The sequence below is a fragment of the Equus caballus genome, chromosome 23 (genome assembly GCF_041296265.1).
Source record: "Equus caballus isolate H_3958 breed thoroughbred chromosome 23, TB-T2T, whole genome shotgun sequence".
NCBI classification, from domain to species: Eukaryota; Metazoa; Chordata; class Mammalia; order Perissodactyla; family Equidae; genus Equus; species Equus caballus.
The window spans coordinates 22,193,059-22,220,454 of record NC_091706.1 but is presented as its reverse complement, the minus strand read 5'-3'; the positions used below and the strand labels follow the sequence as shown (position 1 = coordinate 22,220,454).

Here is a 27,396-nt window from a genome sequence, read left to right as displayed (position 1 = left end):
ACTCACATGACAGATTCTTAAGGCGTGTCTGTGCTGTTCCTAGCCCCTCCCCCACCAGCCCAGGATCCACTGCAGCAATACCCTCCCCCACCCCCCCAAATCCCATTCAGGGTTCACCCACCTGTGGGGTCCTCTGGTCACTGACCTCTAAATCATGATGAAGCCACTGTTTTTTCTTCATTGTTGTTTTATGAATTGCATACCTATTCTTGACCCTCTTCGGATAGAGAACACCTGTCCTCCCTACTCTCTGAAGGATGTAAAACATTCAGTGAGCGGGAGGTGTGGGCTGCTCTACACTTTCGTTAAGGCTAAGCGAAGAGGCAGGAGGCAGAGCCCACCTCCTCAAACTTCATCAGGGAGGAAGTGGGCTTTTGGGGGCACGTGAGATCTCTTGGTCAACAAGAGCTCCAGAGCACCGGTGACCTTTTAGAAGCCAGAGGAAGCAATCAGTAAGAGCTGAACTCACTCCTCCTTTTCCCTAAGCACAAGCCCTGAGTTACCTGAAACCCATGCCCCCAACACAGGACGCAGAAAAGACATCACTATTATTAGAGAATCATTTATTGGGGAGAATTAATATTCTCCACAAGAAGGAATGATTTTGCGGTGGGAAATTTTCCGCTCTCGAAACGCTGGAAAAGCGTTTTCTGTTGACATAGAGACGGGTCCCTAAACAGAGTGCCTTTAGCAGTGGTGAGAACAGCTGGAGGCCCCTGGGCCGGCTTGACGCCTGCAGGTGGAGCTTGGATGGGGCACATGCTCCCTGCGGGGCACAGATAAGGGACGCTTCTGATCCAAGAGCTGATCTTTAAACGCCATGACTTTCTGAGGGTGTCTGTTCTGGTCTCTGATCCGTCTAGAACATGTAGGATAATTCTGGCCAGCAAAGACAACTTCTACGTGGTGGCAGGACTTAGTGTTTGGCACTTTACAGGAGGGAGCCCTGTAGTTGGAAGGATGCCCCTGGACGGGCTCTGCCTGGGCCTGTTCTTCGGCCTTCTGCCAAGTTTTCACAAACTTCCTCAGGGAAGGAAGGGGCTCTTGAGGGCGGGTGACCTCTGCTGCACAACGCTGCCCCAGTTTCTCCACTGGGAACTTCCCAGGGACCGTCCTGGTCTTCTGAGCCGTGGTGGTCCCAGTAACGGCAGCTCTCCCTTTAACCAGGCCTCTGCTCTGTGCAGATGATATGGGGCTGCCCTTTTCCTGGGGATGTTCTTGGTTCTTGCCCTTTGTCCCAGGACGAAGCCATTGAAAAATGTGGTTCATCTTTTTTCTGAGCAGACTTTCAGGAGGAGGCTGTGCCTTCTGTGATGAGGTGTGGGAAGACTTGCTCCCAAGCGTCCCCTCTGATGCTGTGATCTGAGTAGCGAAAGTCTTTCTGGTAGGTTGGGATGTCCCCAACCCTGCATCCCCTCCACCAAGCTCTTCTTTGTTGGGGCCCGGAGGGCTCACTCTCATTGTAGCTGGTGGGAATTTCTTATCCTCGTACCTCTTTAGGTCTTTCTTAGGGACCCAAGGCTCCTGCCGCTGCTGCCTGCTGATCCCACTGTCCTCCAGATGGACATGCAGCACCTGGGAAGCTCCCATGTCCTCAGGGGAGACACCGTGGGCATGAGTCAGTGAGGCCTTGTAAGTCAAGCTCTCTGAGGCAGGGGACCTGTCAGTGTGTTGGCCTTGGACCTGGCTCTGATTCCTCTTCTCTAGTTTCGACTTTAATTCCCTCAACAGATGTTCCTTCAGATCCGATGACTTCGGGTCTTGGGGAACTTGTCTTTTTGGTGCAGGGCTTTCAATGGTCCCAGTAATTTCTATTTTACTGTGATTCCCACGTCTCATTTGGGAGCTTCCTGGCTTGCTGGTTGTCAACACATTACCAGTTTTTGACTGCAGAGCGTTGAGCTCCTTGGCCCTGAATATGTCCCTGGCCGTGTTGTGCACGGAAAAGGGTTCCGACTTCATCTTTTTGTCCTGTCGCCCTGCTCTTCTATCACTGGGACTCACTCTCTCATCCTTTGTCTCATGTTTGGCACCAGCTTGCCTTGCAGGCAGCTCTGGGGGGCATCTGTTGCCTAGCTGAGTAAATTTCTGACTCGCTTTGCCTGTGATGCCACAGGTGACAGGCAGATGAGTCTGCCTGGCACCCTTACTCCTCTGAACAACCTCTGCAATCTCTTGGTTGATACCAGAGGGTGATTGTCTCGGCACCCCTTGTCCCTGCCTGCCCATAGGTGAAGTAGCAGGGCAAAGACGATCCAGGACCAGGGCTGAATTTGTTGTTTCCGCTTTTTCTTGAAGAGCGGATTTAGAGCTTCCTCTATGGGGCTCAAAGCCCCTGGATTTGGAGTCCGCTTCCAAAGTTGGGTTATTTGAGGGGGCGCAGTAGAAATAGGGCAAGGACTGGGATGCAGCATCTTCCAATTTAAACGCCTGTATGGATTCCAGGACCCTGCAGGGAAGGCCCCACTCCATCGTCATACGAAAGCTTTTAATATGGGTTTCCATCATCTGTTGGGCACTGGAATCAATGAAGCAAAGCTCCTGGAAGGTATTCAGGGAGGAGTCCCCACCCACTGAAGGTGGCAGACTCCTCTGTGTTATTTGGGTGCGGGATTTGTCAGAAAGCAGCAATGTCTGCTTGCTAGCATGCCATGAACTGCGCACCGTCCCAGGGAGCCGAGCCTCACTGATTTCCTCAAACTTCTTGCTCAAATGTGCTTTGAGGACATTTTCAAGTTGTTTCTGATCTAGACTTTCCTCCAAGGCCCTTGAATTTTTCCCTGACAGACTTGCCACGTGACTATTTAGGTCTTTCTCAGAGTCATATGCCGGATCCTTATCTGAAGAGCTCTCTGGGTCACTCAACAGGTGAGCTTTTGGGCCGTTCTCTGGGCTATGCCCCTGATCCTTCCCCATCTCCTTCTCTCCCTGAAGCAGTTCTGAACCCCTGTCATGGAAGCTTTTGGATTGGCTCAATCCAACATTTAGATCTTTGTTCACCGAGATCCGTGAGAGTCCACGATTGCTCTCTGACTTAGCTATCTCTGAGAAATCTCTTGGAGGCATCATCAGTGACAGACACTCACGGATCCTGCGGGGCAGGCCCCACCGGTGTTGGATGAGCCTCTTTCGAAGGTGATGTTCCAGTTTCTTCCTCAGCTCATCACTGAGAGGAAACTCTACGGGAAGGGTGGAGATGGAGGCATGTGCCTGGGAGGCCTGATGGTAAGGGAAGTTGGGAGCTGAAGGACAAAATTCCTCCTGAGATCTTTGGACTACAGAGGGCGAACCCCACAAACTTTCCTGTTGCTTCTGCAACACTTTCCATTCCAGTTGTTGAATTTCAGATGAGGTGAGAGACTCTGATTCATCCCGGGGTCTATGGTGACACACTCCACAGATCCTTCTCTGGGGTAGAGGACCAGATGGTAGGATTGGGAGTGAGGATTTAAGGTGGGCCTGGGACTTGACCTGAGTGAGAGGTAGGGGCTGGGATTGGGGCAGGGTTTGAGGCAAGGGTTGGGGCTGGATCTCAGGCAAGGATGGAGGTGGGCGATGGAGAGGTACCGGGGATTCTTGGCCCATGGAGGCATTTGAGATGGTATTGAAAAGGAAGATTGTGGTGCAGTCACTTGAGTCACGGATAGCAGAGGGCAAGGACTCGCTGTGCAGAGATGGGAGACCCCAGAAGAGCTGCGTACATTTTTCCTGTAAATGGTCCTCCAAGATTTTAGGATATGGGGGCTGCCCATGCATGTGCAGCTCCTTTGGTTTGCCTGCACTGCTCCAAAAAGGAAGGGAGAATGCTGAGTCACACTCATCAGCATTTGACTCTAGCATTTTCCGCGAAGGATTTAGTGGGTAGTCTGGCCTAAGTTTTTTTGGAAAAGAACCCTTCTCCTTCTCCTTTTCCCTCCACATCAGGAAATCACTCCTCTTTCGGACTTGTCTCTCCAGGAGTGCCAGGACATGAGGGCTGAGAAATGAGAGGTTACCACGCTCTATAAGGTTAGCTGTAGGGTGTCTCTCCAGAGAGGACTCTGAAGAATGGAGAGCAAGAAACTCTCGATTAAAAGCACATGGTGCCAAGGTGGAAGGTGCTAAGAACAAGTCTTTGGCACAAGCTTGCCACCAGGATAATTCTGAAATTGACAGGCTTGAATGGTCAGTGCCTCTGATTGTTGGGACATAAGTGGACAACCCGCCAGGGCTATCTGGAGATGAGTTCTCTGGAACAGACTTCAGTAAGATGGAAACCGATTTAGATCGAGCCACAGTTAAAGGGTGGTCTGTCGGTGGTGAGACAGACAGGCTTGGTGGTGTGTGATGACAAGCCAGTGAATCAGTGGGATTGATTATCTGGGACAAATTTGGTGAGGGGTTAATATCTTGGGAAAGGGTGCGGTCAAGAGAGAAGATCGTATTCAGAGACAGAGTGGTCTCTGGTTGGAGAATAGGACCCGTTGCCTGGGTGTCATGTGGTGGGAGAGGGGGAAGGGCAAGGGGTTGGGGTGGGCAATGGTCTGCTGGGAATTTGGACTCCAAGGGAGGAGAAGGCTCTGGTGGCATAGAGTGACCCGGTGGTGAGGGTGAAAGAAAGCCAGCTAAGGGTGTCGTCGGGTTAGGTGAGAGAACGGAGGGGGGCGGTGGGGAAGGGTCAGGTGGAGGGGATGGTGTTAGGTCTCCTGGAGGGACTTCTGAGAAGGCAGAGGACAGAGTGAATGATGACTCAGTCCCAGAAGCTGTGGAAGCCATAGAGGACACAGAGGCGGTATCATCTTCCAGGTCCTCCAGGAGCCGATTGATCTCAGCAGTTGTGCTATTACACACCTCACAGGAGGGGTCTGGGCATAATAGTTGACGAAAGCGGGTGGTATCGAGAGGCCGGCCTAGGGGCCTGCGGGAGACAGGAAGTAGAAAACTGTAGCCAGGACCAGAACAAGGAAAGGAGGACCTGCTGGCCTGTCAGGGGAGGGGCCACCTGAAGCCTGCTGCCCCTTCACAATGCCCCACATCTATGACTTCACCATACACTCAGCAGCCCTCACCCCAAGGCCTTCATTCACATACCCGTTCCTATGGCAAACCCCTCCCATGACTACTGCAGGCTGTACTGAATCCCTGGAATTGCAGAGAACATGTTAAAGAGGGATCAGGAAAGAAAAGACTAGTCACCTTTTCAGAATAGAAATTAGCCTCCTTTTCTCCTCTCTTTCCCTCTGGTAATTTCTCCAACCTGGGAAATCAGAAGAGTGAATTAAACATGTAATAAAGGTAGAAGCATAGGTGTTACACAGGAGTCCCTTTAGGGGAGACCCTTGGGATATTAACGGGATGTTAACTCTGAAAGCCCCAAGAATCAGTAGATGTGGTCAAACGGTCAATGATAATATTAATAAGGTTCACATGTGTTTGTTGCTTCGTTTATAAAGCACTGTCACATACATTATCCCATGGGATGTTCAAAACCACCATGTGAGGAACATAGGTCAATGGTTACCTCAAAGAGGAGTCTGATCATCCAGGAAGTCAACGCAGTCTCACAAGGTCAGGAGACAGAAGTTCTGACTCTTGACGTCTCCCACGGCCACGCACTGGGCAACACCCATTGTCCAGGCCCATCACTGCTTCATGCCCAGAGCTGGGCAGAGCAGGAGTCTGAGAAATGTCTCGGGTTCTGACTACCTTCCCATGAGCCTTTCCTCTGAGGCCTCTCTTTTCTGAGAGGGACTCTATCGAGCGACTGACATCCTCAGAGACCATGGACCTGGGACCTCATGGAGAGGACAGGAAGGGTCACCCTTGGAGAGCTCAGGTGGGATAGCTGGAACCTTACCACTTGATGTTCCACCTTTTCTTCTCCTCTTGGCTCTGCCCTGACGCTGAGAACAAAAAGCAAAGAATGAGGAGCGAGGACTTAGTTGTCTTGCTCCTCTCTCTAGGAAACTCAGATATTCATCCAAGATTCATGTCACTCTCTATTTTTATTGCTAGCACTTTGTGTTCTTTCCCTTTCTGAATTTCTAAAGGTGATAAGATACTTTCAATTTTTCCTTCTTTGAAAAACTCGAAGGAGGATTTTTGGCTAGAGTCCACACTTGATCTTCTCAGTCAGAAGTCCTCTGCTCAAGGAGGGCATAGACTCTGAGGCCCACAGTCACATCTGTGCTTCCTCAGATAGGCCCCTGTATCCTGGGACAGAGCTCACACTCCAGTGTCTGCTCAGAGGCTCAGCACTGCTCTCCTGATCTGCCCAACACAAAGGACGGTTTGGTCGAACGACGCCCGACATGGGAACGTGACTCATGATCCAGTGTTGGGAACAGTGTCCTCCTACACAGATCCCAAACTCTCTAAATAACCTAATGCAGGGCCGTGAAGTCACTGATGGGATTTCATCCAGGAATCCTCCACCACACCCAGATGGTCTGTGAGTTTTAAATGGGAAACAGTCCCAGCTGAAGCCCTAGTCCTGCCTGGCCTATTCCCCTAGAAGGATGACGTTCTATCCTCTATTCAGACTTGCCACCTTAGGAGTCTCTCTGGACCAACTCATTTAAAAATGGGGGACTAGAAATGGAAACAACAATAAAAAATCCCTGTTGGTGGCTTGCCCAGGGATCCTTACCTTTTGGTAGATTTTGGTTTTCCAGAAGGTTGGTAAAGATGGAATCCCCACCAGGAAGCACAGGAACAGAAGAAGCAAGCACAACCCACACACGATGGTGAGGTTGTGGTCGCTATCTAAGAATGTTGAGCAGATGCTCAAAAACAACTCAATATGGCTATTCAGAAATGAGAGAACATTCCATTGACTGAACTCCATTTTCTGAATCGCAAGGCTGCCTGAGGCAACTGAGCTCTGAGAGTGTCCGCACTTGCCTATAATCCCAGGCCTGCATCACAGAGCACTCAAGAGTCACAAAGGGCTTCAGGGGGGGGGGAGGGGACATGCAGAGGGTGTGCCCATGGCCCCTTCCCTCCACCAGCCCAGCTGAGCTCTCCATCCATCCTGGGCCCTCCCCTGCCATCCTATTTTCCAACTCTGTCCGTTCATCACATCATACAATTACGTTAATGAAATTTTCTGCCTGTTCCATCTGTACTCCAGATATTACCCGGGCCCCCTTTACTGTTTGGAGAGCTTGACTTTGGTTTCACCAATTCCACTGCCTCGAAAGTCTGAAATGCTCCCTGGAATTTTTGCTTGTACTCAGACATTTACACTCAGCATCATATATGTCCTCAAATCCATCTTTCCCTTAGAATGTTTTTGCCTTACATGAACCCTGATATAGAACTTAAAGTTCTTCTTTACTCATTGAGTTTTGTGAATGTTGAATAACAAATTTTAGTTTTTTGCTTCAGTCAGCCTTTACCGTCTTCAGCCAGTGGGGCTGACTCAAATAATTGAAATGAAGAATTCATTATTCAACATTCACAAGACTAAAATCAGTACAGGCATACATCACTTAATGAAAGGGAGATGTTTTGATAAATGCATCATTAGGCAATTTCATTGCTGTGTGAACATCACACAGTGTACTTACACAAACCTAGGTGGTAGAGCCTACTACACACCTAGGCTATGTGGTGCTACCCGTATGGGACCACTGTCACATACGTGGTCCATCAGTGACCGAAACATCGTTAATATTGTTACGTGGTGCGTGACTGTGGTGGATGACAATGACACAATGGAGTACCATTTTCAAGGCTTCTAAAATGTAGCTGGGAGGCCATTAAGGAAGTTGATCTCCAAGGTGAGAACCACTGCTGTACTTAAAGCTCAGTTCTCAGCATATCACCCCTTTGCCCAATACCCTTGATGGCCTTCCTGCCAACAACCACATGAGTGCCTGTGTGTGTGTGTGTGTGTGTGTGTTTGCGCGCGCACGCGCCCTTCTATCCAAGGCCTTCTGCAGTCAAGCACCAGCTCATGTGTCCCCACGCAGGGAGGTGTGTTCCACAGTCATCCTAATGGGTTACCTGCTATTCCCTCTGCTCTCCTGCCGCCTCTCTCTGTTAATGTTGGGTCCTCTGCTAGAAATACCCACCTCCTCCCTCTCCTTGTAGAAACCTTACTCATTCTTTAAGGCTCACTTAAAAATTAATATTTATCTAAGGAATCCATACTTGTGCCTTTAAAACCAAATAGTACTGAAGGCTTTATAAAGAAGCGTGACGGGCCCTCCCCAACCTCACAACCCCAGTCCTTTCTATCCCCCCACTTCCATTCCCCGTGGAAACCACTTTAGCCATTTCTATCGTAGCTGTTCTTGTGTTTACCTCCATTTATATAACTAGTACGCGAATACTTGTATTTAAAAGTAATTTTAAAATATTAGATACTAACTTCTTGCCGTGGTAGATAAAATGTGAGTAGGTAAAATTGCAGGTGGATGAAATTTGGTCGACACCTCCTTCCCGTCTTCACTCTTCTCAGTCTGTCCTCACTTAAATCTTTATTCATGCAAAGTTCATCTTGGCGTGGAAGGTGACCCCTTTCCTGGAACGTGTTCAGAGACTGCTCCTCCCCTGCTCCCACAGAGCTGTGTATCTCTCTTAGTGCACTGTTCCCCTTGCCCTTCCACGTTGGAGTTATCTATAGAACAGGTCAAACAACTGTGGTCTTTACTGCTGTGTGCCCGATATTGGTAAACCCTGCTCTTCTTCCCTGTCCCTCGCCATCTCTATACCTCTCTGCTTTGCCGGTCTCTGGGTGGGGGGAAACCAAAGTGGGTACTTCATGTGTGCCCTGAAAGGCTGGGACGCTGGTCGTTCACTCTGCTCTCTCTTTCCCTGAAAGGAGAGCTCTTTCTAGCTGAGGAGTTCCCTCTTAGCACTGAGTAATGCCAGCTTAAAGGACGGGGTGATGCAGGCAAAATGAAGCTGTTCTTCTTTCTCTTTATGTGTGGCTATTCTCACATTTTTTGTTCTGCTATGTTGCTAAAGTTTCTTAAGGGGGCTTTAGAGCTCTCCCAGAACTCTTTTTGACCATGGGTAGGTAGCAGTCTAATTGTTGATCTTTCTGGGAGGACAGAGGCTAAGATCTCCTACTCCCCCATCTTGGTGACATCACTCACTAACACATCGTTCAGGATTTTTCATTTATATTCATGAGGGATAGTGGTCTTGTCTTTGCATGTGATGTCTTCACTTGCCGTTGAAATCAAGGTAACTCTGGCCTAATAGAATGATGTGAGACCAGCTCTCTCTTTCGATATTTTCTGAAATAGATGGTGAGAGATTGGGATTATTTTCTCCATTAATAGTCAATGGAATTCACCAGTTGAGTCATCCGAATCTGGGCTTTTCTTCCCTGAAAGGGTTTTAATTACTAATTTAATTTTCCTGTTGGTTACAGATCTATGGAGATTTTCTATTTCTCTTTGAGTCAGTTTTGGAAATTTGGATCTAAGAATTTGCCAATATCTTATAAATTGTCTAATTTGTGGCATAAAGTTGTTCATAATATGCTCTTATGATCCTTTAATTTCTCTGTGGGTGGCCCTTTATAATTTCTGATTTTCTTAAATTCTATCTTCTCTCTTCCTTGGGGATGCTAGCTAAGGGATTGTCAACTTTATCTGGTAAACAGCCAATTTCTGGTTTTATTGATCTTTGTGTTTTGTATTTCACAGGCATGTGTTCTAATCTTTTGTATTTCCTTTCTTTTGCTTGTTTTCAGTTTGGTTTATTTTCCTTTCTTTCCTTTCTTAGGGTAGGAACTTAAATTATTGATTTGAGACTTTCCTCTCTTCCACTATAGGTGTTTAATACTATAAATTTCTCTCTAAGTACTGCTTTAGGCACATCCCGTAGACTTTGATATTGTATTTTTTAAATTTTCATTCACTTCAAAGTACTTTCAAATTTTGTTCCCAGTTTATTCTTTGACTCATGTGTTATTCAGCTGGGTGTCATTTAAGTTCCAAATGTTTGTGGATATCCCAGATATAGTCCATTCTTGATAGCTCACATTCCATTGTGGTTGGAGAACATATTTTATATTATTTCATTCTTGCTAAATCTGTTGAATTTATTTTATGGCTGAGTACACGGTCTATCCTGGAGCATGTTCCATGTGCTATTGAAAAGAATGTGTATTTGGTAGTCATTGAGTGCAGTGATCTATACACGTCACTTAATTTAATTCGGTTGATAGTGCTGTTCAAGTCTTTTATAACCTTGCTGATTGTCTTTCCTCTTTTTAATCCATTATGGACAGGAGGCAGTTGAAATTTCCAAGTATTGTTGTTGAATTGTCTCTTTCTCCTTTCATTTCTGTCAAGTTTTACTTCACGTATCTTGAAGCTCTGTAGTTACATTTGTAAGCATTGATAATTTTTATATCTTTCTGATGTATGGACATTTTGTCATTTGCATATGTGCCTCTTTGCTTCCAATAATATTTCTTGTTTTAAAATCTACATTGTCCAGTATTAATACAACCCTCTAGCAATCTTTTGGTAACTATTTGTATGATATGTCTTTTCCATCCTTCTAGTTTCAACGTCTGTTTGTCTTTGAATCTAAGATGTGTCTTTTGTAGATCACATAGAGTTGGATCTTGCTTTATTATTCATTTTCCCAATCTCTGTCTTCTAATGGGTTTTTTTAGACCATTCACATTTAGTGCAGTTATTGATAGGATCAGAGTTACATTTACCATTTTGCTATTTGTTTTCTATGTCTTCAGGCTTCTTTGTTCTCTGTCCTTCCTTTATTAACTTCTTTTGTGCTAAATAAATCTTTCAGGACATCATTTTAATTCCTCTATTGAATATTTTTTACTGTTTTTGAGCTATTTTCCTAGTGTCTGTGCTAGGGATTCCAATATGCATTTTAACTCACTATGGTCTATTTCAAACGAATATTAACTTAATTCCTATGAAATATGGGATGTTTCCTCCAATGTAACTCTATTACTTTCCCCTCTTGTGCTATTATTTTTATATATATTATATCTATGTATGTTACAAAACCAATACTACAATGTTACAATTATTTCTTTGTACAATCTCGTGTCTTTTAAAGAATTTAACAGAAGAAATGAGAAAATATATTTATAGATTTTTTTTTTTAAAACCCAGAAATTTATTACTTCTGGCTCTCTTAATTTCTTCCAGCTGATTCGAGGTACTGTCTGATGTCATTTTCTTCCAGCCCAAAGAATTTCCTTTAGTATTTCTCACAATTCAGTTCTGATATCAAGAAATTCTTCCAGTCTTTTTAAATTTAAGAATGTCCTTATTTTACCTTTATACTTAGTGGATAGTCTTGCCGGATAAAAAAAATTCTTCGTTACCATTTTTTCTTTCAGTATTTTGAATATGCCATTTCTCTGCCTTCTAGGGTCTATTTTCTCTGATGAGCAGTTAGATATTATTTACGTTGATGCTCTCCTGTACATGTTCAGTTGTTTTGCTCTTTCTTCTTTTAAGATTTTCTCTTTGTGTGTGGCTTCCAACAGTTTGACTATGATGTGTCCAGGTAAAACTATATCTTTGTATTTATCCTACTTGGAGTCCAGTAAGCTTCTTGGATGTGTAAATTAACATTGTTTCATCAACTTTGGGAAGTTTGGGACATTATTTCTTCAAAAAATTACAAGAACTATTAGATCCCCAATTTGAGGAGGTGTATTAGATGAGATTTGGGACATTTACTGGGAAAGTCCAGGAACCTGGAAATTGGAATGATTACATGTATTTGGATTCAGATATAGCTGAACTCATTGGGCACAATGAGTCTCCCTTGATTTCATAAGCAGTTGTTTCTCCCTGTGTGAGGCTGTTCCTTCATTGCTGGTATTCAACTATACGATGAATCTCAAAATCATTATCCTGAGTGAAAAAAAAAAGCCACACAAAAATACACTGTATGATTCCTTTTGCATGAAACCCTAAAAAGATAAAGCTAATCTAATATTGACAGGCATAGAGAGAAACAGTTCCCAGATGGAGGTGTCTGAACAGTTTGAAAAGTGATCCAATATACTGGGGCTCTCAATGGATTGCCTCAATTACTCACTCAGATAAGGTGTGAATACAAGAATATCTTCAAGAGGGACATTATGTTCCTCAATATTTTATCAAATGATCACTACCCATATGAGGGTGAATGCCAGGTAAGTACACCTCCCCCAATTACTGCTAGGATGGACTCAGTGTGAGGTCAAGATTAAGGTGAAGAAATTGTATTCCTTCACTTACGTGGATTTACCGAGCATCCAGGAAGCCCAAAGTTATTATCAGAGGAGAGGGATATGGTCAAACATATACTCCTGCTTGGTCAGAACAGATATTCTATACTCTGTGCACTTTGCCTGGCAGGTGTACACTTGCCTCTGCACAGCTTTGAGGCTTATTAGACAGTTCAAGTTTGTTCTACCTGCCACACTCTCTGCAATTTTAAGGCCTTTAAGGTATACTAAAAGTCACTGCTTTGAGGAGCTTAGAAAAAGAAGTGAAGAGTAACTGAATTCTGACAGTGTCTCTCTCACTTCTCTCTCTCTCTCTCTCAATCCGAAGGGGTGAGCCTAGTATAAGTTACCCCTGAAAGAGGATACACACTATCCTCAGGCCCTGTCCGAACTTGCTTACTGGCTCCAGGCCCATAATGGGAATAAAAAACCAGCTATGTTCAGAGTAAAACTGCAAGAAATCCAGAAATTAGAAAACCAAACCCACAAAAGGAGCTCAAGATCTTGCCCAACAAAGCAGAAACCAGGTAGCACATAAGGGGGTGGATCCTTATCATATTAGATTAGGAAGGATGAATTATGTTTGGATAGGCTCAAATTAATCAATATGAGCATACTCCGTGTGGACTCAGGAGCAGCCCATGTTGCATTTCATACCAATGAAATATGTATTTTCTCTAATGGGATACTGACAAATGTTTTTTAAAACTCTTAGAGTGTTTCTCATGTGCAGCCATCTTTTGTGGTGACATGAAGGGATCGGTGGTGGTGGCTCTTGGATCATGAAGTTCATTGAAATGAAACAGATGGGTATTCTACTGAGATGCTTCCTGAGATCTATATCTATATGCATGTGAAATTCTGGATCTTGTGGGCCAAAAACGAACACAAATCACCACAACAGGGATTCAGATTCTCTTTCTAAATCCTTGATATATCCTACTTTATAGACAGGAGGCTTTGACTAAAGGGAAGGCTGGGTCCCTTTGACAAAATTCCTCATAACTTGGTCACAAGAATATACAATTAAACATTCCCCAAAAGTCCCCAAGGGAGACCTGTGGCCACATACCCATCAACTCTCCTTCAAACTGGGTTTCCAGTGTATGGTGGCATCATTGGAAATTATGGCTGCTACAATTGCAGTCTCACTTAGGGGTGGTTCTGAAACGTGTGGTGAAAAAAATCTTCCCAGTGGGTAGAGTTCAAGGAGGTATATTTAGTTCACTTTGTGAAGAACTGACATGTGCTTGAGTTTCGATTTATACTGATTTATGTCCAGTAGCTCAGTGAGTTGACAGGTAGTAGGGGGCTAAACAAGAATAAGAGTGGAAAATTGGTGACAAAAAGGTCTAGAAGAGACATATGTGGATGGAATTCTAAGAATAGGTATTGAATGGGGTTTATAAATGCTTAACGGAGGATAGGATATCAGAGGGAAGAGAACAAGTGAGGTGTTGGGTATTTATTCCTTTGGCTCTCCGTGCTGAGCCATGTAATGGGCATTCACAATGTTTCTCTTCCTAAGACCACAGCTCTCATAAGGGTGGCCTCTTGTGCTAAGTTCTGATAACGTTACCTACTCTCACTGCAGCCCTGGGGGTGATAATAACTCTCTACCAACACTAGTTACAGGATGCTTCACTAACCCTACCCACATTTTTAGAGCCCTATTTATTAGACTCTCCTCAAGTGTCCCATGGTTTCTTGACAACTGACACCTGTTTCTCGAGGGGACCCTGACTAATAGGCCCCACAACAACCCTGATCATAAGCTCCATGGGGGTAGGGAATTTACTCTCTTTTATTTGATGTTGCTATCCCAGCACCTAGAATGATGTTGATTGTACAGTCAGTTTTCAATAAATGTTTGTTAAGTGACATATGTTGTGACCACTTTCTCTCCTTCGTGATCTTTATGTGAAAGTCTATTATGATTGATTTAATATAGTTTAACCAGCATTCTTGTGCTTTTATCTGTAATTTGCTAAAGAATGACAAAGAATTATAAAGGTCAGCGAAAAGCAAGCAAACTTGTCGCTATGTGCATGGAAATCCAAGATATTTAACACAAAAATTTATGAAACAATAAGAGAAATCAGCAAGAAGCAATGTTAATGTATGAAACCCAACAGATTTCCTATAAACATCCACCCCTGGAGCACCTGTGCAGACCCTCAGTAGAATCTGCACACTGGGCCCCAGGCGCGCCAGGATGGGGCTCAGGGGTTGGTGGGTCCGGCGGCTGTAAAGGAACAGGGTGGAGGTTAGGTCCCAGGTTGAAAAATTGTAAAATTATAATTTTACAGCTATGTAATTTAACTACTTCAGTCGTCATGTCTTTTTCTTTTTACAAAGTCAATTTTCCTACATAACTCCCAATTTTTTTCACACCATCTAAGTAATATTTTAATATTTTCCATATCCAATCCGTATTCAAATTTCCCCGACTACCTCCAAATGACTTATGAAAACAAAAAATGCTGTTTTAATCGGGAGCCAATAGCGGACTACACTTTGCCTTTGACAGCAGAGTTCAGGCTTAACCCTTAACCTCTTCGGGCTCGGAGGACCCTGGGCAGGAGAGATTTAAGAACACCATCCTCCCGCTTTCGCGGAAAGGCCAAGAGTGACTTGAAATGTAGACGCGGAAGCCTAGGGGAAATGTAGTTTTAAATAGGTGAGGTTCACCGCCTGGACTCTGGGAAGGGGACGCCACGCTCCTTCTGCGCATGTGCAGCCGTAGCCTCCTCGTTCGTCTTCTCAGGACTCCAGAGAACCGTTGGGGAACTTTGGGGTGTGCTCGGAAAAGGCAGGGTGCGCACCTAGGGCGAGGGACTAGCTGGGAAGGGTGTGCCGGTGCTTGGGGATGGGAGCAGGAAGTGTCTGAGACCTCGTCGCCCCCCGCGGCGGCGTATAAACCCGGGCGGGCCGCCAGAGCGGGTAAGGCCGATGGGGGAGACCCCGGCCCTCGGGCTCCCGGGGCGCAGGTGTTCGGGGCGGTCCTGGGTGCCCGAGGATCGTGTGACCGGCCCGCCTGCAGCCCGACCGGAGAGAAGCCCGTGTCGGCGGCGGTGGGTGCGGGAGGGAGGAGTGCGTTTATCAGGCGGACGGTGACCGTGGGTCTGCGGTGGAGCCCGAGCTCTGGAGCACTACAGGCCCGGTCAGTGCGAGCTCTGTCACCTGTAAGCAGGGGCGACAGAAGGAACCTGGGCGAGAGTCAGGGTTCTCATCTATAAATACTAATAATTGTTTCACGGCGACGTTTGGAAACATAGATCACTATTTTAGACAAGTGCCAGGTCGGAAGCCTTAAGTAAGTGACAACTGCTGTTATAGTTAGAGGACGCTTTGTTGTTTTACTGGATAGTTTAATGGACCCTGACAACCACTTCACCAGAAACCGAGGCTCGGCTCGGTGGCCCGATGTGCTCGAGTCAGGAGCTCCCAGCCAGGGAATTTGGATTCGAGGGCAGGTGTGCTTCGCTTCAGTCTCAGGCTTTGTCTGATGTCACACCTGCCCAAGACTGGCATTACAGCCTTCACAGCACTTAGGAACGTGGCCTGTCCCTGCGTCCCCAGGGATGTTAAGGAAAGGATGTGGATGGAATCCCACCGTGTGTCACATGTATCCTGGGATTTCTAGTGTCACTTCAGGTCCCTTGGGTCAGACAGAGGCGTCTGGCCCCCTCTGCATCGTCAGGCTTTCTGTCCTTGAAGTCTAATGTTATAATGAATTCCAAGAGTCAGGCTTTTTGCCCCTGAAATGAATTTATTTCTCAGATCCATGTCCCAGTTGCCTTGAAACAAACCAGCCCTTGTGAGGCGGGAAGCAGGGGCCCTCTGTGAGGGAGTCTTAGCTGGAAGAGAGCGTCCCTCTGACCTTAGACCTCTCTCCAGAGCTTCAGAGCAGAGACAAGAGCCCAGAAAGGAGCAGATGCTAGATTTGCAAGATCAGAAGCAGGTCTTGATCCCCCTGCCCAGAATGAACCAGACTTGATGATGATGCCACCTTCAGGAGCCACCACACTGTGTGACAGTGGGGCATCTGGGCCGTCCCTGGGAAGAAGAGGTGAGCTGGGGTGGCCCAGGGGCAGGCTGCTCAGGAAAGGCTGCTTTGTTGGAGAGCCGTGAGGGCAAGGTCTGGGGGTAAGGGACAACCAGGCAGAGGGAGGAAGTTCTGTCTCCAGTCCCCTTAAATGGCCCCCGCTCTTTACAGATGCGCTGCTGTCACACATGTCCACCACCACATGTGACATTAGTGACGTTATCCTGATGTCACAGGATCCAAGAATGATGATCTGTGAAGAGTTTTCCAAGGTCACCTACTTCTAACTCTTGAAAGATTTAAAGACATTGGGCCTGAAAATTTCAGTGACTTGTCCAGGGAAACGCAGTTTGTGACAGTTCACTCTCTCACAGGTAAGTTACCAACAGCATCTATCGAAAGGGCCTTTTGAGAAATACTTCCCAGCTGAAATGAACAGTTAAAAATTCCTGCCTTAAATCACCCCATCTCTTTTACTAGGCTTTCCGTGGATTGTGTATACCTGGGGTTAAATAATATTACTGAGAAAAATAGATAAATGATGCATACTGAGTTATTTTTCTGCTAAGTTAACTTTAATGAAGGAATAGTGTCTTGTCGTTTGGCGTACTTTAATTCAACTAATCGGCTGTTTTGATTTCTTTCTGTTATTCAGAAGGACGCATGCGTTATTGTTAAATCAATCGAGTAAAGTTTGTGTTCACTCAGTAAAAAGCTGCAGATTTCAGCTCCATGGTCATTTCAGAATCACACAAAGACAGGTGTTGCTGCCTGTCCATGATCCTTCTTGTGCCTTTTCAAGGCCCAGAGGGCCCTGTGCCTATGGGGAGGATGATCCCCAACTGGGGTGCTGAGATTTGAGGAGGTGAATCTAAGAGCTGTAAGACAGCTAAATCTCAGGACCCCTGTCTCCTTTCTGTCCCCTCAGCTGAACCACAGTCCTCTGTACTCGCCCAGGAGCCCCAGAGAGTGAACATCCCTCAGGTGAGCTCTTTATTCATTCCCCGCTTTATATTGTAATGGATTTATAAGGTTCAGCAGGATCCATGCATTAAAGGAAAAGGAGAAGTAGAAATAGTAGAAATCAAGTCAGTGTTGAGGAATAATATACCGTGTTTTACTATTAATGGTGATGTTGGCTGTTAGCTTTGAGTGGGTAACCTTGTCAGGGGAAGTAGTTTCCCACTAAGCTACCTGTTTCAATCTCTTTACTTGTGATCGGGCTATTCAGATTCTCTGTTTCTTCTTGATTCAGTTTTGGGAAGTTGTATGAGTCTTTAGAATTTATCTGTTTCTTCTAGATTGTCCAGTTTGTTGCTATATAGTTTTTCATAGTATTCTCTTATAATCCTTTATATTTCTGTGGTATCTGTTGTAATTTCTCCTCTTTCATTTCTAATTTTATTTATTTGAGCCTTCTCTCTTTTTTTCTTAGAGAGTCAGGCTAAGGGTTTGTCAATTTTGCATACCTTCTCAAAGAACCAGTTCTTTGTTTCACTGATCTTTTCTGCTGGTTTTTTTTTTTTTTTTTTTTTGGTTTCAATTTCATTTATTTCTGCTCTGATTTTTATTATTTCCCTCCTTCGGCTGACTTTGGGCTTTGTTGGTTCTTCATTTTCTAACTGTATTTTAAGATTGCCTATTTGAGATCTTTCTTGTTTTTTAAGCTGGGCCTGTATTGCTATGAATTTCCCTCATAGGACCACTTTTTCTGCATCCCATATGAGTTGGTGTGGTGTATTTTCATTTTCATTTGTCTCCAGATATTTTTTGATTTCTCTTTTAATTTCTTCAATGATCCCTTGGTTGTTCAGTAGCATGTTGTGTAGTCTCCACATATTTGTCACTTTCCCAGCTTTTTTCCTGTAGCTGATTTCTGGTCTCATAGCATTTTGGTCAGAAAAGATGCTTGATGTGATTTCCATCTTCTTAAATTTATTGAGGCCTGTCTTGTTTCAAAACATATGGTCTGTCCTTAGAATGCTCCATGTGCACTTGAGAAGAATGTGTATTCTGCTATTTTTGGATAGAATGATCGAAAAATATATGTATTAAGTCCATCTCGTCTAGTTTTTCATTTAATTCCACTATTTCCTTGTTAACTTTCTGTCTGGATGATCTATCCATTGATGTAAGTAGAGTGTTGGGGCCCCCTACTATGTTGTTGTTAATATCTCTTTTTAGGTCTGTTAATAGTTGCTTTATGTACTTTGGTACTCCTTTGTTGGGGACACGTATATTTATAAGTGTTATGTCTTCTTGTTGGAGCGTCCCTTTTATCATTGTATGCTGCCCCTCTTTGTCTCTCATTGCCTTTTTTATCTTGAAGTCTACTGTGTCTGATATAAGTATTGCAATAACTGCTTTCTTTTGTTTGCCGTGAGCTTAGAGTATCATCTTCCGTCCCTTCACTCTGAGCCTGTGTTTGTCTTTAGAGCTAAGAGTGTTTCCTGGAGGCAGCATATCGATGAGTCTTGTTTTTCAATCCATCCCACCACTCTGTCTTTTGATTGGAGAATTCAATCCATTTACATTTAGAGTGATTATTTATATATAAGGGCTTAATGCTGCCATTTTATCACTTGTTTTCCAGTTCTGTATTTCCCTCGTTTCTCGTCTTGTGTATTTTGGACTGCCAGTTCAGTTCGGTAGTTGTCTATGATGGTTTTCTCAGTGTTCTCTTTTTTGTGTGTGAGGAAGACTGGCCCTGAGCTAACATCGGTAAGCAATCTTCCTCTCTTTTAGCTTGAGGAAGATTGTTGCTGAGCTAACATCGGTGGCAGTCTTCCTCTGTGTTTTGTATGTGGGATGCCAGCACAGCAGGGCTTGATGAGAGATGCATAGGTCTGTGCCTGAGACCTGAAGCTGCAAACCCTGGGTGGCTGAAGCAGAGCATGCGAACTTAACCATTATGCCACTGGGACAGCCCCTCAGTTTTCTTTTTTTCGTATCATTTGTGTCTCTGTTCTGATTATTTGTTTAGTGGTTACCATCAGGTTTGTATAAAAAATCTCGTAGATGAGATATACAATGTTCCGATAGCCTCTCATTTCCTTGGTCTAAGCCAGTTCCATCCCTTTCCTCTTCCTCTGATTTGTTGGTCATAACATATTCTGTTTTGTGTAGTGATTTTGTGGTTAAAATCACAAGATGATAGTTATTTTTGATGTTTTCCTTCCCTTCCTCTTTAATGTCGTAATTAAGTTTTTGCTAACCTGTTCTGGTAGAGAGCTGCAATTTTCGGACTTTGGCTGCCTATTTATCTCGTTGCTCAAGGCTTTGTGAACTCTTTTTTTTCTTTTTCAGGTATGAAGGTCTTCTTGAGCATTTCCCGTTTGGGGTGTCTTGTGGCGATGACCTACCTCAGCTTTCGTTTATGTGGGAAAGTTTTTATTTCTCCACCATATCTGTAGGATATTTTTCCCTGGATAGAGTATTCTTGACTGCAGGTTTTTGTCTTTCAGAATTTTGGATATCTCCTTCTACCTTCTCGTAGCCTGTAAAGATTCTGCTGAGAAATCTCCTGAAAGTTTGATATGGTCTTTGTAAGTTATTTTCTGCGGCCTTGCTGCCTTTAAAAATATTTCTTCTTTGTCACTGACTTTTGCCAGTTTTCCTACTCTATGCCTTGGAGTAGGTCTTTTTACATTGATGTAATCAGAAGTGCTGTTAGCGTCTTTTACTTGTAATTCCAGCTCCTTTCCCAGGTCTGAACAGACTTTCTACTCCTTTCTCCCTCCCTTCTCCCTCTATAATACCCATAGTTTTTATGTTGCATTTCCTAATTGAATCAGATATTTCCCAGAGAATTTCTTCGTTTCTTTTTAGTCTTAATTCTCTCTCCTCCTCCATCTGAAGCCTTTCTGTATTTCGGTCCTCCAGATTGCTAATTCCGTCTTCCATAATGTCAGCTCTGTAATCCAGGGTATCCAGATTTTTCTTTATCTCATTGTGTTTTTCATCTCCAACATTTCTGATTGGTTTCTCTTTATAGGGTCAATCTCTTTTGTGAAGTCTTCCCTCTGTTTCTTAATTTTATTCCTGATTTAATTGAACTATCTGAATTTTCTTGTAACTCGAGTTTTTTAATGTTAGTAGCTATTTTGAATTCTCTGTCGTTTACATTGTAAATTTGTGTGCCTTCAGGATTGATTTCTAGGTGCTTTTCAGTTTCCTTCTGGTCTGGACTATTAATATATTTCTTGCTACTATTTGATGGGGTAGGTTTGTGCCTTCGCATAGATAGTATCTGGTTGCAGATTCCACCTGCCACCACTGGAGGAGGTTCAGGAGCTGTGTATTCTGAGCCTGCTGTGATCCCTGGTGTCTGTGCTTGTCCTTTGGAATCTATGCTGACAGGACCCATCTGCGATTGCCTGCTTGTAGCTGCTGCTTTGCTAATGTACGCACGGGCACTCTAGAGGGGGTCCCTTGCTCTGGCTGTCTGGCTGAGCTTGTGAGCCCAGCAGGGGGAGGGGCACTTCTTTTGCATGTGCCATCCCGTGGGTGTTCTCTCTTTGCCCTCGCTGTCTGTCCTCCTGGCGTGCTGGCTTCATGAAGACAGCCCCACAATAGCTTAGCCTCCTCTGTGGAGCTTTCCTATGGGATGTGAGGGAACTTGGAGAGTGAAGGCATTCCCACAGAGTCTCCCCCCAGGCCCCTCTTTTCTCAGAGCTGTGCATGGTCCTGTGCCCTAGGTCATTGCTGGGGAGGGAGGGGAGATCCCCTTACTTCCTCCTTCTTCCTCCTGGGGGGGTCCAGCACCTCCACCTTCAGACATATGGCTGCATGGGTCTCTCAGATGTCTTTTGTGTTGTGTGCCTGTCCTCTGTTGCTTTATGAATATCCTTTTCATTGTTTCTTAGGGAGGAGAGTCTAAGGGAAGAGCTCACTCCGCTGTGATGCTGATGTCATGCCTGGTCATTCTACTTTTAAGTTTTTGAGGAATGTCTGTACTGTTTTCCACAGTGGCTGCACCAATTTACATTCCCCCCAGCAGTGTCTGAGGGCTCCCTTTTCTCCACATCCTCTCCAACACTTCTGTTTTCTTTGTAAAGATTGGCACCTGAGCTAACATCTGTTGTCTATCTTTTTTTCCTTCTTGTTCTCCCAAAACGCTCCCAGTACATAGTTGTGTATTCTAGTTGTATGTCGTTCTGGCTGTGCTGTGTGGGATGCCACCTCAGCATGGCTTGATGAGTGGTGCCATGTACATGCCCAAGATGCAAACCGGCAAAACCCTGGGCCGCTGAAGTAGCGCACACGAACTTAACCACTCGGCCATGGCACTGGCCCCTCTCCAACACTTCTTATTTCTTGTCTTTTTAATCATAGCCATTCTGATGGGCATGAGGTGATATCTCATTGTGGTTTTGATTTGTATTTCTCTAATAATTAGTGATGTTAAACACCTTTTCATGTGCCTGTTGGCCATCTGTATATCTTTGGGAAAATGTCTGTTCAAATCCTCTGCCCATTTCTTGACTAAGTTTGTTCTTTTGTTGTTGAGTTCTTTATATAATTTGGATAGCAGCCCCTTATTGGATAAATGATTTGCAGATATCTTCTTCCAATTGCTGGTTGTCTTTTCATTTTATTGATGTTTCCTTTGCCATACGGACGCTTTTTAGTTTGATGTAGTCCCATTAGCTTATTTTTTCTTTTGTTTCCCCTTCCTGAGGAGACATATTCCAAAAGATCCTGCTAAGAATGATAGCAAAGAGCTTACTGCCTACGTTTTCTTCTTTGCAGTTTTATGGTTTCAGGTCTTACATTCAAGTCTTTAATCCATTTTGAGTTAATTTTTGTGCATGGTGTAAGGTAATGGTCTACTTTCATTCTTTTGTGTGTGGCTGTCCGTTTTCCCAACAGTGGTTATTGAAGAGACTTTCCCTTCTCCATTGTATGTTCTTAGCTCCTTTGTTGAAAATTGGCTGTTCCTAAATGTATGGGTTTATTTCTTGGCTATCAAATCTATTCCATTGATCTGTGTCTGCTTTTCTGCCAGTATCGTGCTGTTTTGATTAATACAGCTTCATAGTATACTTTGAAATTAGGGAATATGATGCCTCCAGCTTTGTTCTTTTTTCTCTAGAGTGCTTTGGCTCTTTGGGGACTTTTGTTGTTTCCTATAAATTTTAGAATTCTTCTTTCTATTTCTGTGAAAAATGTCATTGGGGTTTTGATAGGGATTACATTGAATCTGTAGATTGCTTTAGGTAATATGCACTTTTTCACTATGTTAGTTCTTCTAATCCATGAGCACAGAATATCCTTCTATTTCTTTGTGTCTTCTTTAATTTCTTTCAACAATGTCTTATAGTTTCCAGTGTATAGGTCTTTCACCTCATTGGTTAAATTTATTCCTACCCACTTAATTCTTTTTGTTGTGATTGTAAATAGGATTGTATTCTTGATTCTTTATTTCTGCTAGTTTGTTTTTAGTGTTTTGATGGATTCTTTAGTGTTTTCTACATGTTAAATCTCGTCCTCCACAAGTAGTGACAGTTTTACTTCTTCCTTTCCAGTTTGAATATGTTTTATTTATTTTTCTTACTTGATTGCTCTGGCTAGGACTAAGAAGGGTGAGCGTGGGCATCCTTGTCTTGTTCCTGCTCTTAGAGGGATAGCTATCAGTTTACACCATTGAGTGTAATGTTAGCTGTTGGTTTGTCATATATGGCCTTTATTATGTTGAGGTACTTTCCTTCTATAATTATTTTATTGAGAGTTATTATCATAAATGTGTGCTGAATGTTGTCAAATGCTTTCTCTGCATCTATTGAGATGATCATGTGATTTTTATTCTTCATTTTGTTAATGTAGTTTATAACATTGATAAAGAATACTGTTGTAATCCTTTGTATTTCTGTTATATTGCTTGTGATTTCTTCTCTTTCTGATTTTATTTCAGGCTTCTCTCTTTTTTTCTTATTCTACCTAAAGGTTTGTCAATTTTGTTTATATTTTGAAAGAACTAGCTCTTAGTTTCGCTGATCTTTTCTATTGTCTTTTAGTCTCGATTTCATTTATTTCGGCTCTGATCTCTAGTAGTTCCTTTGTTCTCCTGACTTTGGGCACTTCATTTTCTTCTTTTCTGATCCTTTTGGATGTATTGTTAGATTGCTTGTTTGAGATTTTTCCTGTTTCTCAAGGTATGCCTGTGTTGCTATGAACTTCCCTCTTAGTACTGCTTTTGCTGTATCCAATAGATTTTGGTACACTGTATTTTCCTTTTCATTTGTCTCCGGATATTTTTCCATTTCTCCTTTAATTTTGTTGTTGTTCCAATAGTCAATGAATAGCACTTTGTTTAGGCTCCACATATTTGTGTCTTTTCCAGCTTTCTCCTTGTGGTTGATTTCTAGTTTCATACCATTGTGGTTGGAAAAGATGCTTGATATCTTTTCAGTGTTCTTAAGTTTATTGGGAGTTGTTTTGTTTCCCAACAGTGTATCTTTGAGAATGTTTCATGTGTACTTGAGAGAAAACGTATATCCTGCTGCTTTTGGATTGAATATTATATATGTATCTATTGAATTCATCTGGTCTAGTGTTTCATTTAAGGTCAACGTTTCTTTGTTGATTTTTCTCTCTAGAAGACCTATCCATTGATGTAAGAGGGGTATTAAAGTTCCCTACTCTTATGGTGCTGCTGTCAGTTTCTCCCTTTAGGTCTGTTAATAGTTGTTTTATAGACTTTGGTGCTTCCACGTTAGGTGCATATATATTAATAAATGTTATGTCTTCTTGATGGATTATCCCCTTTATCATTATATAATGCCCATCTTTGTCTCTTGCCTTTTTTTGGCTTGAAGTCTATTTTGTCTGATAGAATTATGGCTACGCTCGCTTTCTTTTGGTTGTCATTTGGTTGGAGTATCATCTTCCACCCCTTCACTCTGAGCCTATGTTTTTCCTTAGAGCTGAGATGGGTCTGCTGGAGGCAGCACACTTTTGGGTCTTTTTCTTAACCTGTCCAGCCTCTCTGTCTTTTCATTGGTGCATTGAATCCCTTTACATTTAGGATGATTATTGATATATAGGGACTTACTATTGCCATTTTATCTTTTGTTTTATGGTTGCTCTATATTTCCTTTCTTTCTTTGTCCTTGTGTTTCTCACTACAATTTCAGCTTGATGGTTTTTGGTGATGTGTTTTTCAGTTTCCTCTTTTTTTATGTTTTGTGACTCTGCCCTGAATTTTTGTTTTGTGGTTACCATGAGGTTTGTATAAAAGGTCTCACAGATGAGATAGTTCTTTTTCTGCTGATAGCGTTTATGCTTCATTTGACTAGGCAAGTTCTGTCCTTTTCTTCTTCCCTTGCTGTTTTTGTTGTCAAAATTATTTCTTTCTGTATTGTGAATTTGTTACCAAATTGGAATGGTTATTGTTATTTTTAATGCATTCTTTCCCTTTAACCTTTACATCATAATTGTTTACTAACATGTTCTGATACCGAGTTGCAGTTTTCTGATTTTATCTGTTTATCAGCTTGTTTCAAGCTTTGTATCCTTTGCCTTTTCATTTCAGACAGGAGAGCTCTTTTTGACATTTCTTATAAGGCAGGTCTAGTGGCGATGGACTCCCTCAGTTTTTGTTTCTTCCTCACACTTTATTTCTCAGCTGCAGCAGTGGACCCCCAGCTGTCGCAGCACCCAAGGGCACAGAGCTGATTATTACAGTGTTGATTAATACAGTCCCTAAGTAGCTCTCGAATACTTGTACTTTTCTGCATCCTTTCTGAAACCACCCTAGTCGAAGTAAGCAACCAAGTAACTGGATGACTTTAATGACCTCATGTCTCTGATCCTCAATTTCTTGGTTTGTGAAATGAGGCAGTTAGAAGGAACACCAAGTTTCTTCCTTCTCTATATTCTGTGATTATCAGAATCTACAACTATGGAGAGACTCAGGGAAAAATCAATTCCAGTGCTTTGGGAAACCATCTCACTTTCTCCATTTAAATTAACTCTTGGGGTGACTGAGATTGTGCCTCCTATCCTCTCATAGCACTGCTCTTAAGGACAGTCTCAGAATCTTCAGGGCAACTTAAAAGAAGGCCCTTTCTCTTAAATAGGAATCTGCCTTATGCCATGTTTTGAGCTGTAGAAAATATTTTAGCATGAGAGTCTAGCGTTGGTAACAAATTTACCCACATTGTTAATTCATCTGAAAGCTCCTGTTCTTGAAAATGTCCCATGTGGGGGTAAAGAAGTTCCATGTAAAGGTTTAGTCCATTTTTGTTGACAATCTCTTGAGTGTATGTTAAAAACCTGGATAACAGGAAAATGTTAATGGAGCTTGGAGGGAGGGACAGTGATGAATGAGTTTGGTTGATTTTCAGCAGTAGTAAGGTCAAACTGAAAGCAGGATAAAAGAAGAGTAGAGATTTAGGTCAGGGCTTTCTATGACAAAAAAGTAAAAACCATAAGCAGATGGAAAAAGTTTAAGTGACACAGTATGACAGATTCCACTGATGAGTTTAATAGGCAGCCATTTCAGTCGCAGAGAGAGTAGACTGAAAAGTGAGGAGAAGTTTGGAAAACTCAAGGGACAAGAACCAGAAAAGCAAGGGGTCCCATCCTGTCCTGAGGATTCTTTTGGTTCTGAAGTGTGTTAGCCCAGGTGAGTGAAGACATGGGGAGGATGCTGTAGATCCTCTAAAAGGGGCATCCATCAGCTGCAGGAAGATGTGCCATCTCTCCCCAAAGCTCATTAGCAGATCAAATGTGGGATGCTGCATTATTCTGATTAGCATTAATTTTAAAATTCTAGGCGTAGAACTTTCCTCCACATGAGTCAGCCTTCACACAAAAACACAGACTCCCATGGTGTGGATAAAACACAAGTAACCTTACTGCTGCTTCCCATCTTCCAAGGACCCAGTGGGAAGGAAAACGTGATTCCCTAGCAAAGAGGGGAGTTAAGGGCTGGAGTTTTCCAGCTCTCCAAGCTGGGTGCAGGTCCCACCAATCGGGGAGAAGTGCAATGCCTTCTTTCTGGCAGACCAAGACCTTGGGAAAACGGGGTCCTCTGATCTGGTTAGGGAACACACAGTACTTCCAACAGCCACTGCAGCAGGGCAACAGCCACATTACAAGTGAGATGAGGAACGTTACCTCAGAGCGTCCCAGGGAGAGAGCATTTAGGCTCCTACCGTTTATTGGGATAACTGGTTCCTGGCCCTTTGGAAAATACCCAGTCATCCCAGGGCTAGACTTCTCAGGAAAAGTAACTTGCCAATCCCTTTAAAATTTGCAGCTAAAACCTATCTACACTTTGATTTGGTACATATGTTGTTGGGGCTTCATTTCAAACTGCTATATTACAAAACTGTTTCAGATAACTTTAAATCCATGGCAGTGACTTTCAAATTCTTTTGATGGCAACTCACAAAGAAAATCTATAAATTATTTTTTATCGTAAATCAGTATACACGCACACACACCAAAAGAATATAAAAATTTTATGAAACTGTTCTTACCTTTTTACGTGTAATACACTCTAATATTATCTACTCCATTTTGTTTCTTTGTCTTTTAAGTGCTTGTCACACCCTCTAGAATTATTTCCTAATCCACTAGTGGGTCGGGACCTGCAGTTTGAAAAGCACTATTTTAAAATTATTGGTTCCAGGTACCCTAGCCGGTAGTCTGGTATCCAGATTTGTAAAAGGCTTATTAAAATGCATCATTGAAAAGCAGTATTTGCTGAAGCACCCTCAGTCTCTATAAAGAGCACTGTCTTGGGGATTCCTACCATAAGTTACCAGCTTTCCTTTGCAGAACTGAGATGTGAGCTCAACACCAAGTAAAAATGACGTAAAATCAGAACAAAGTTGGAAAAGGAGGACCACCTCCAAATGCAATGTATGGTCCTTCTGGGAAACATGCAGCAGCCTAGAGTGAGGTGAGGGGGACAAAACAGAAAAAGAAAAAAGATTAATGGAGAAAAAATCAAGCTTGTAACTTCTGTCTCCGGGCTTCACAAGGTGCACTTGTACTTCCAAGCCTAAGAGACAGAGTGATGTTCAGCATGACTCCATAATCCTTTGGCCTTGAGAACCTCAGCAGACATCAGTTAAGTCATTTAAGGATAACTGCAAATTAAATTAGTTCATCCTAATTACGCAAAAAT

The 27,396-nt window shown here is 43.3% G+C and overlaps 1 protein-coding gene and 1 long non-coding RNA gene across 3 annotated transcripts in view; one reads left to right on the top strand and one right to left on the bottom strand.

Moving 5' to 3' along the window:
- Positions 1 to 27,396, top strand: part of LOC102147588 (uncharacterized) — a 452,754-nt gene that overhangs the window by 116,479 nt on the left and 308,879 nt on the right. Inside the window, exons 11-12 of the long non-coding RNA XR_011431371.1 lie at positions 16,428 to 16,630; positions 17,185 to 17,240. This is a non-coding gene — a long non-coding RNA (uncharacterized lncRNA). The remainder of the gene's footprint in view (positions 1 to 16,427; positions 16,631 to 17,184; positions 17,241 to 27,396) is intronic.
- LOC138920336 (spermatogenesis-associated protein 31D4-like) lies at positions 547 to 6,910 on the bottom strand. Of its 2 annotated transcripts, none has more exons than XM_070248423.1 (4): positions 6,629 to 6,910; positions 5,837 to 5,882; positions 5,176 to 5,236; positions 547 to 4,897 (listed from the first exon to the last, which is right to left on the bottom strand). In XM_070248423.1, the coding sequence occupies exons 1-4, from the start codon at positions 6,824 to 6,826 to the stop codon at positions 688 to 690; spliced, it is 4,515 nt and encodes a 1,504-aa protein (XP_070104524.1). In that variant the 5' UTR covers positions 6,827 to 6,910; the 3' UTR covers positions 547 to 687. The 2 variants fall into 2 exon arrangements, with proteins under 2 accessions (XP_070104524.1, XP_070104525.1); XM_070248424.1 differs by having other exon boundaries at positions 5,501 to 5,882; positions 6,629 to 6,857.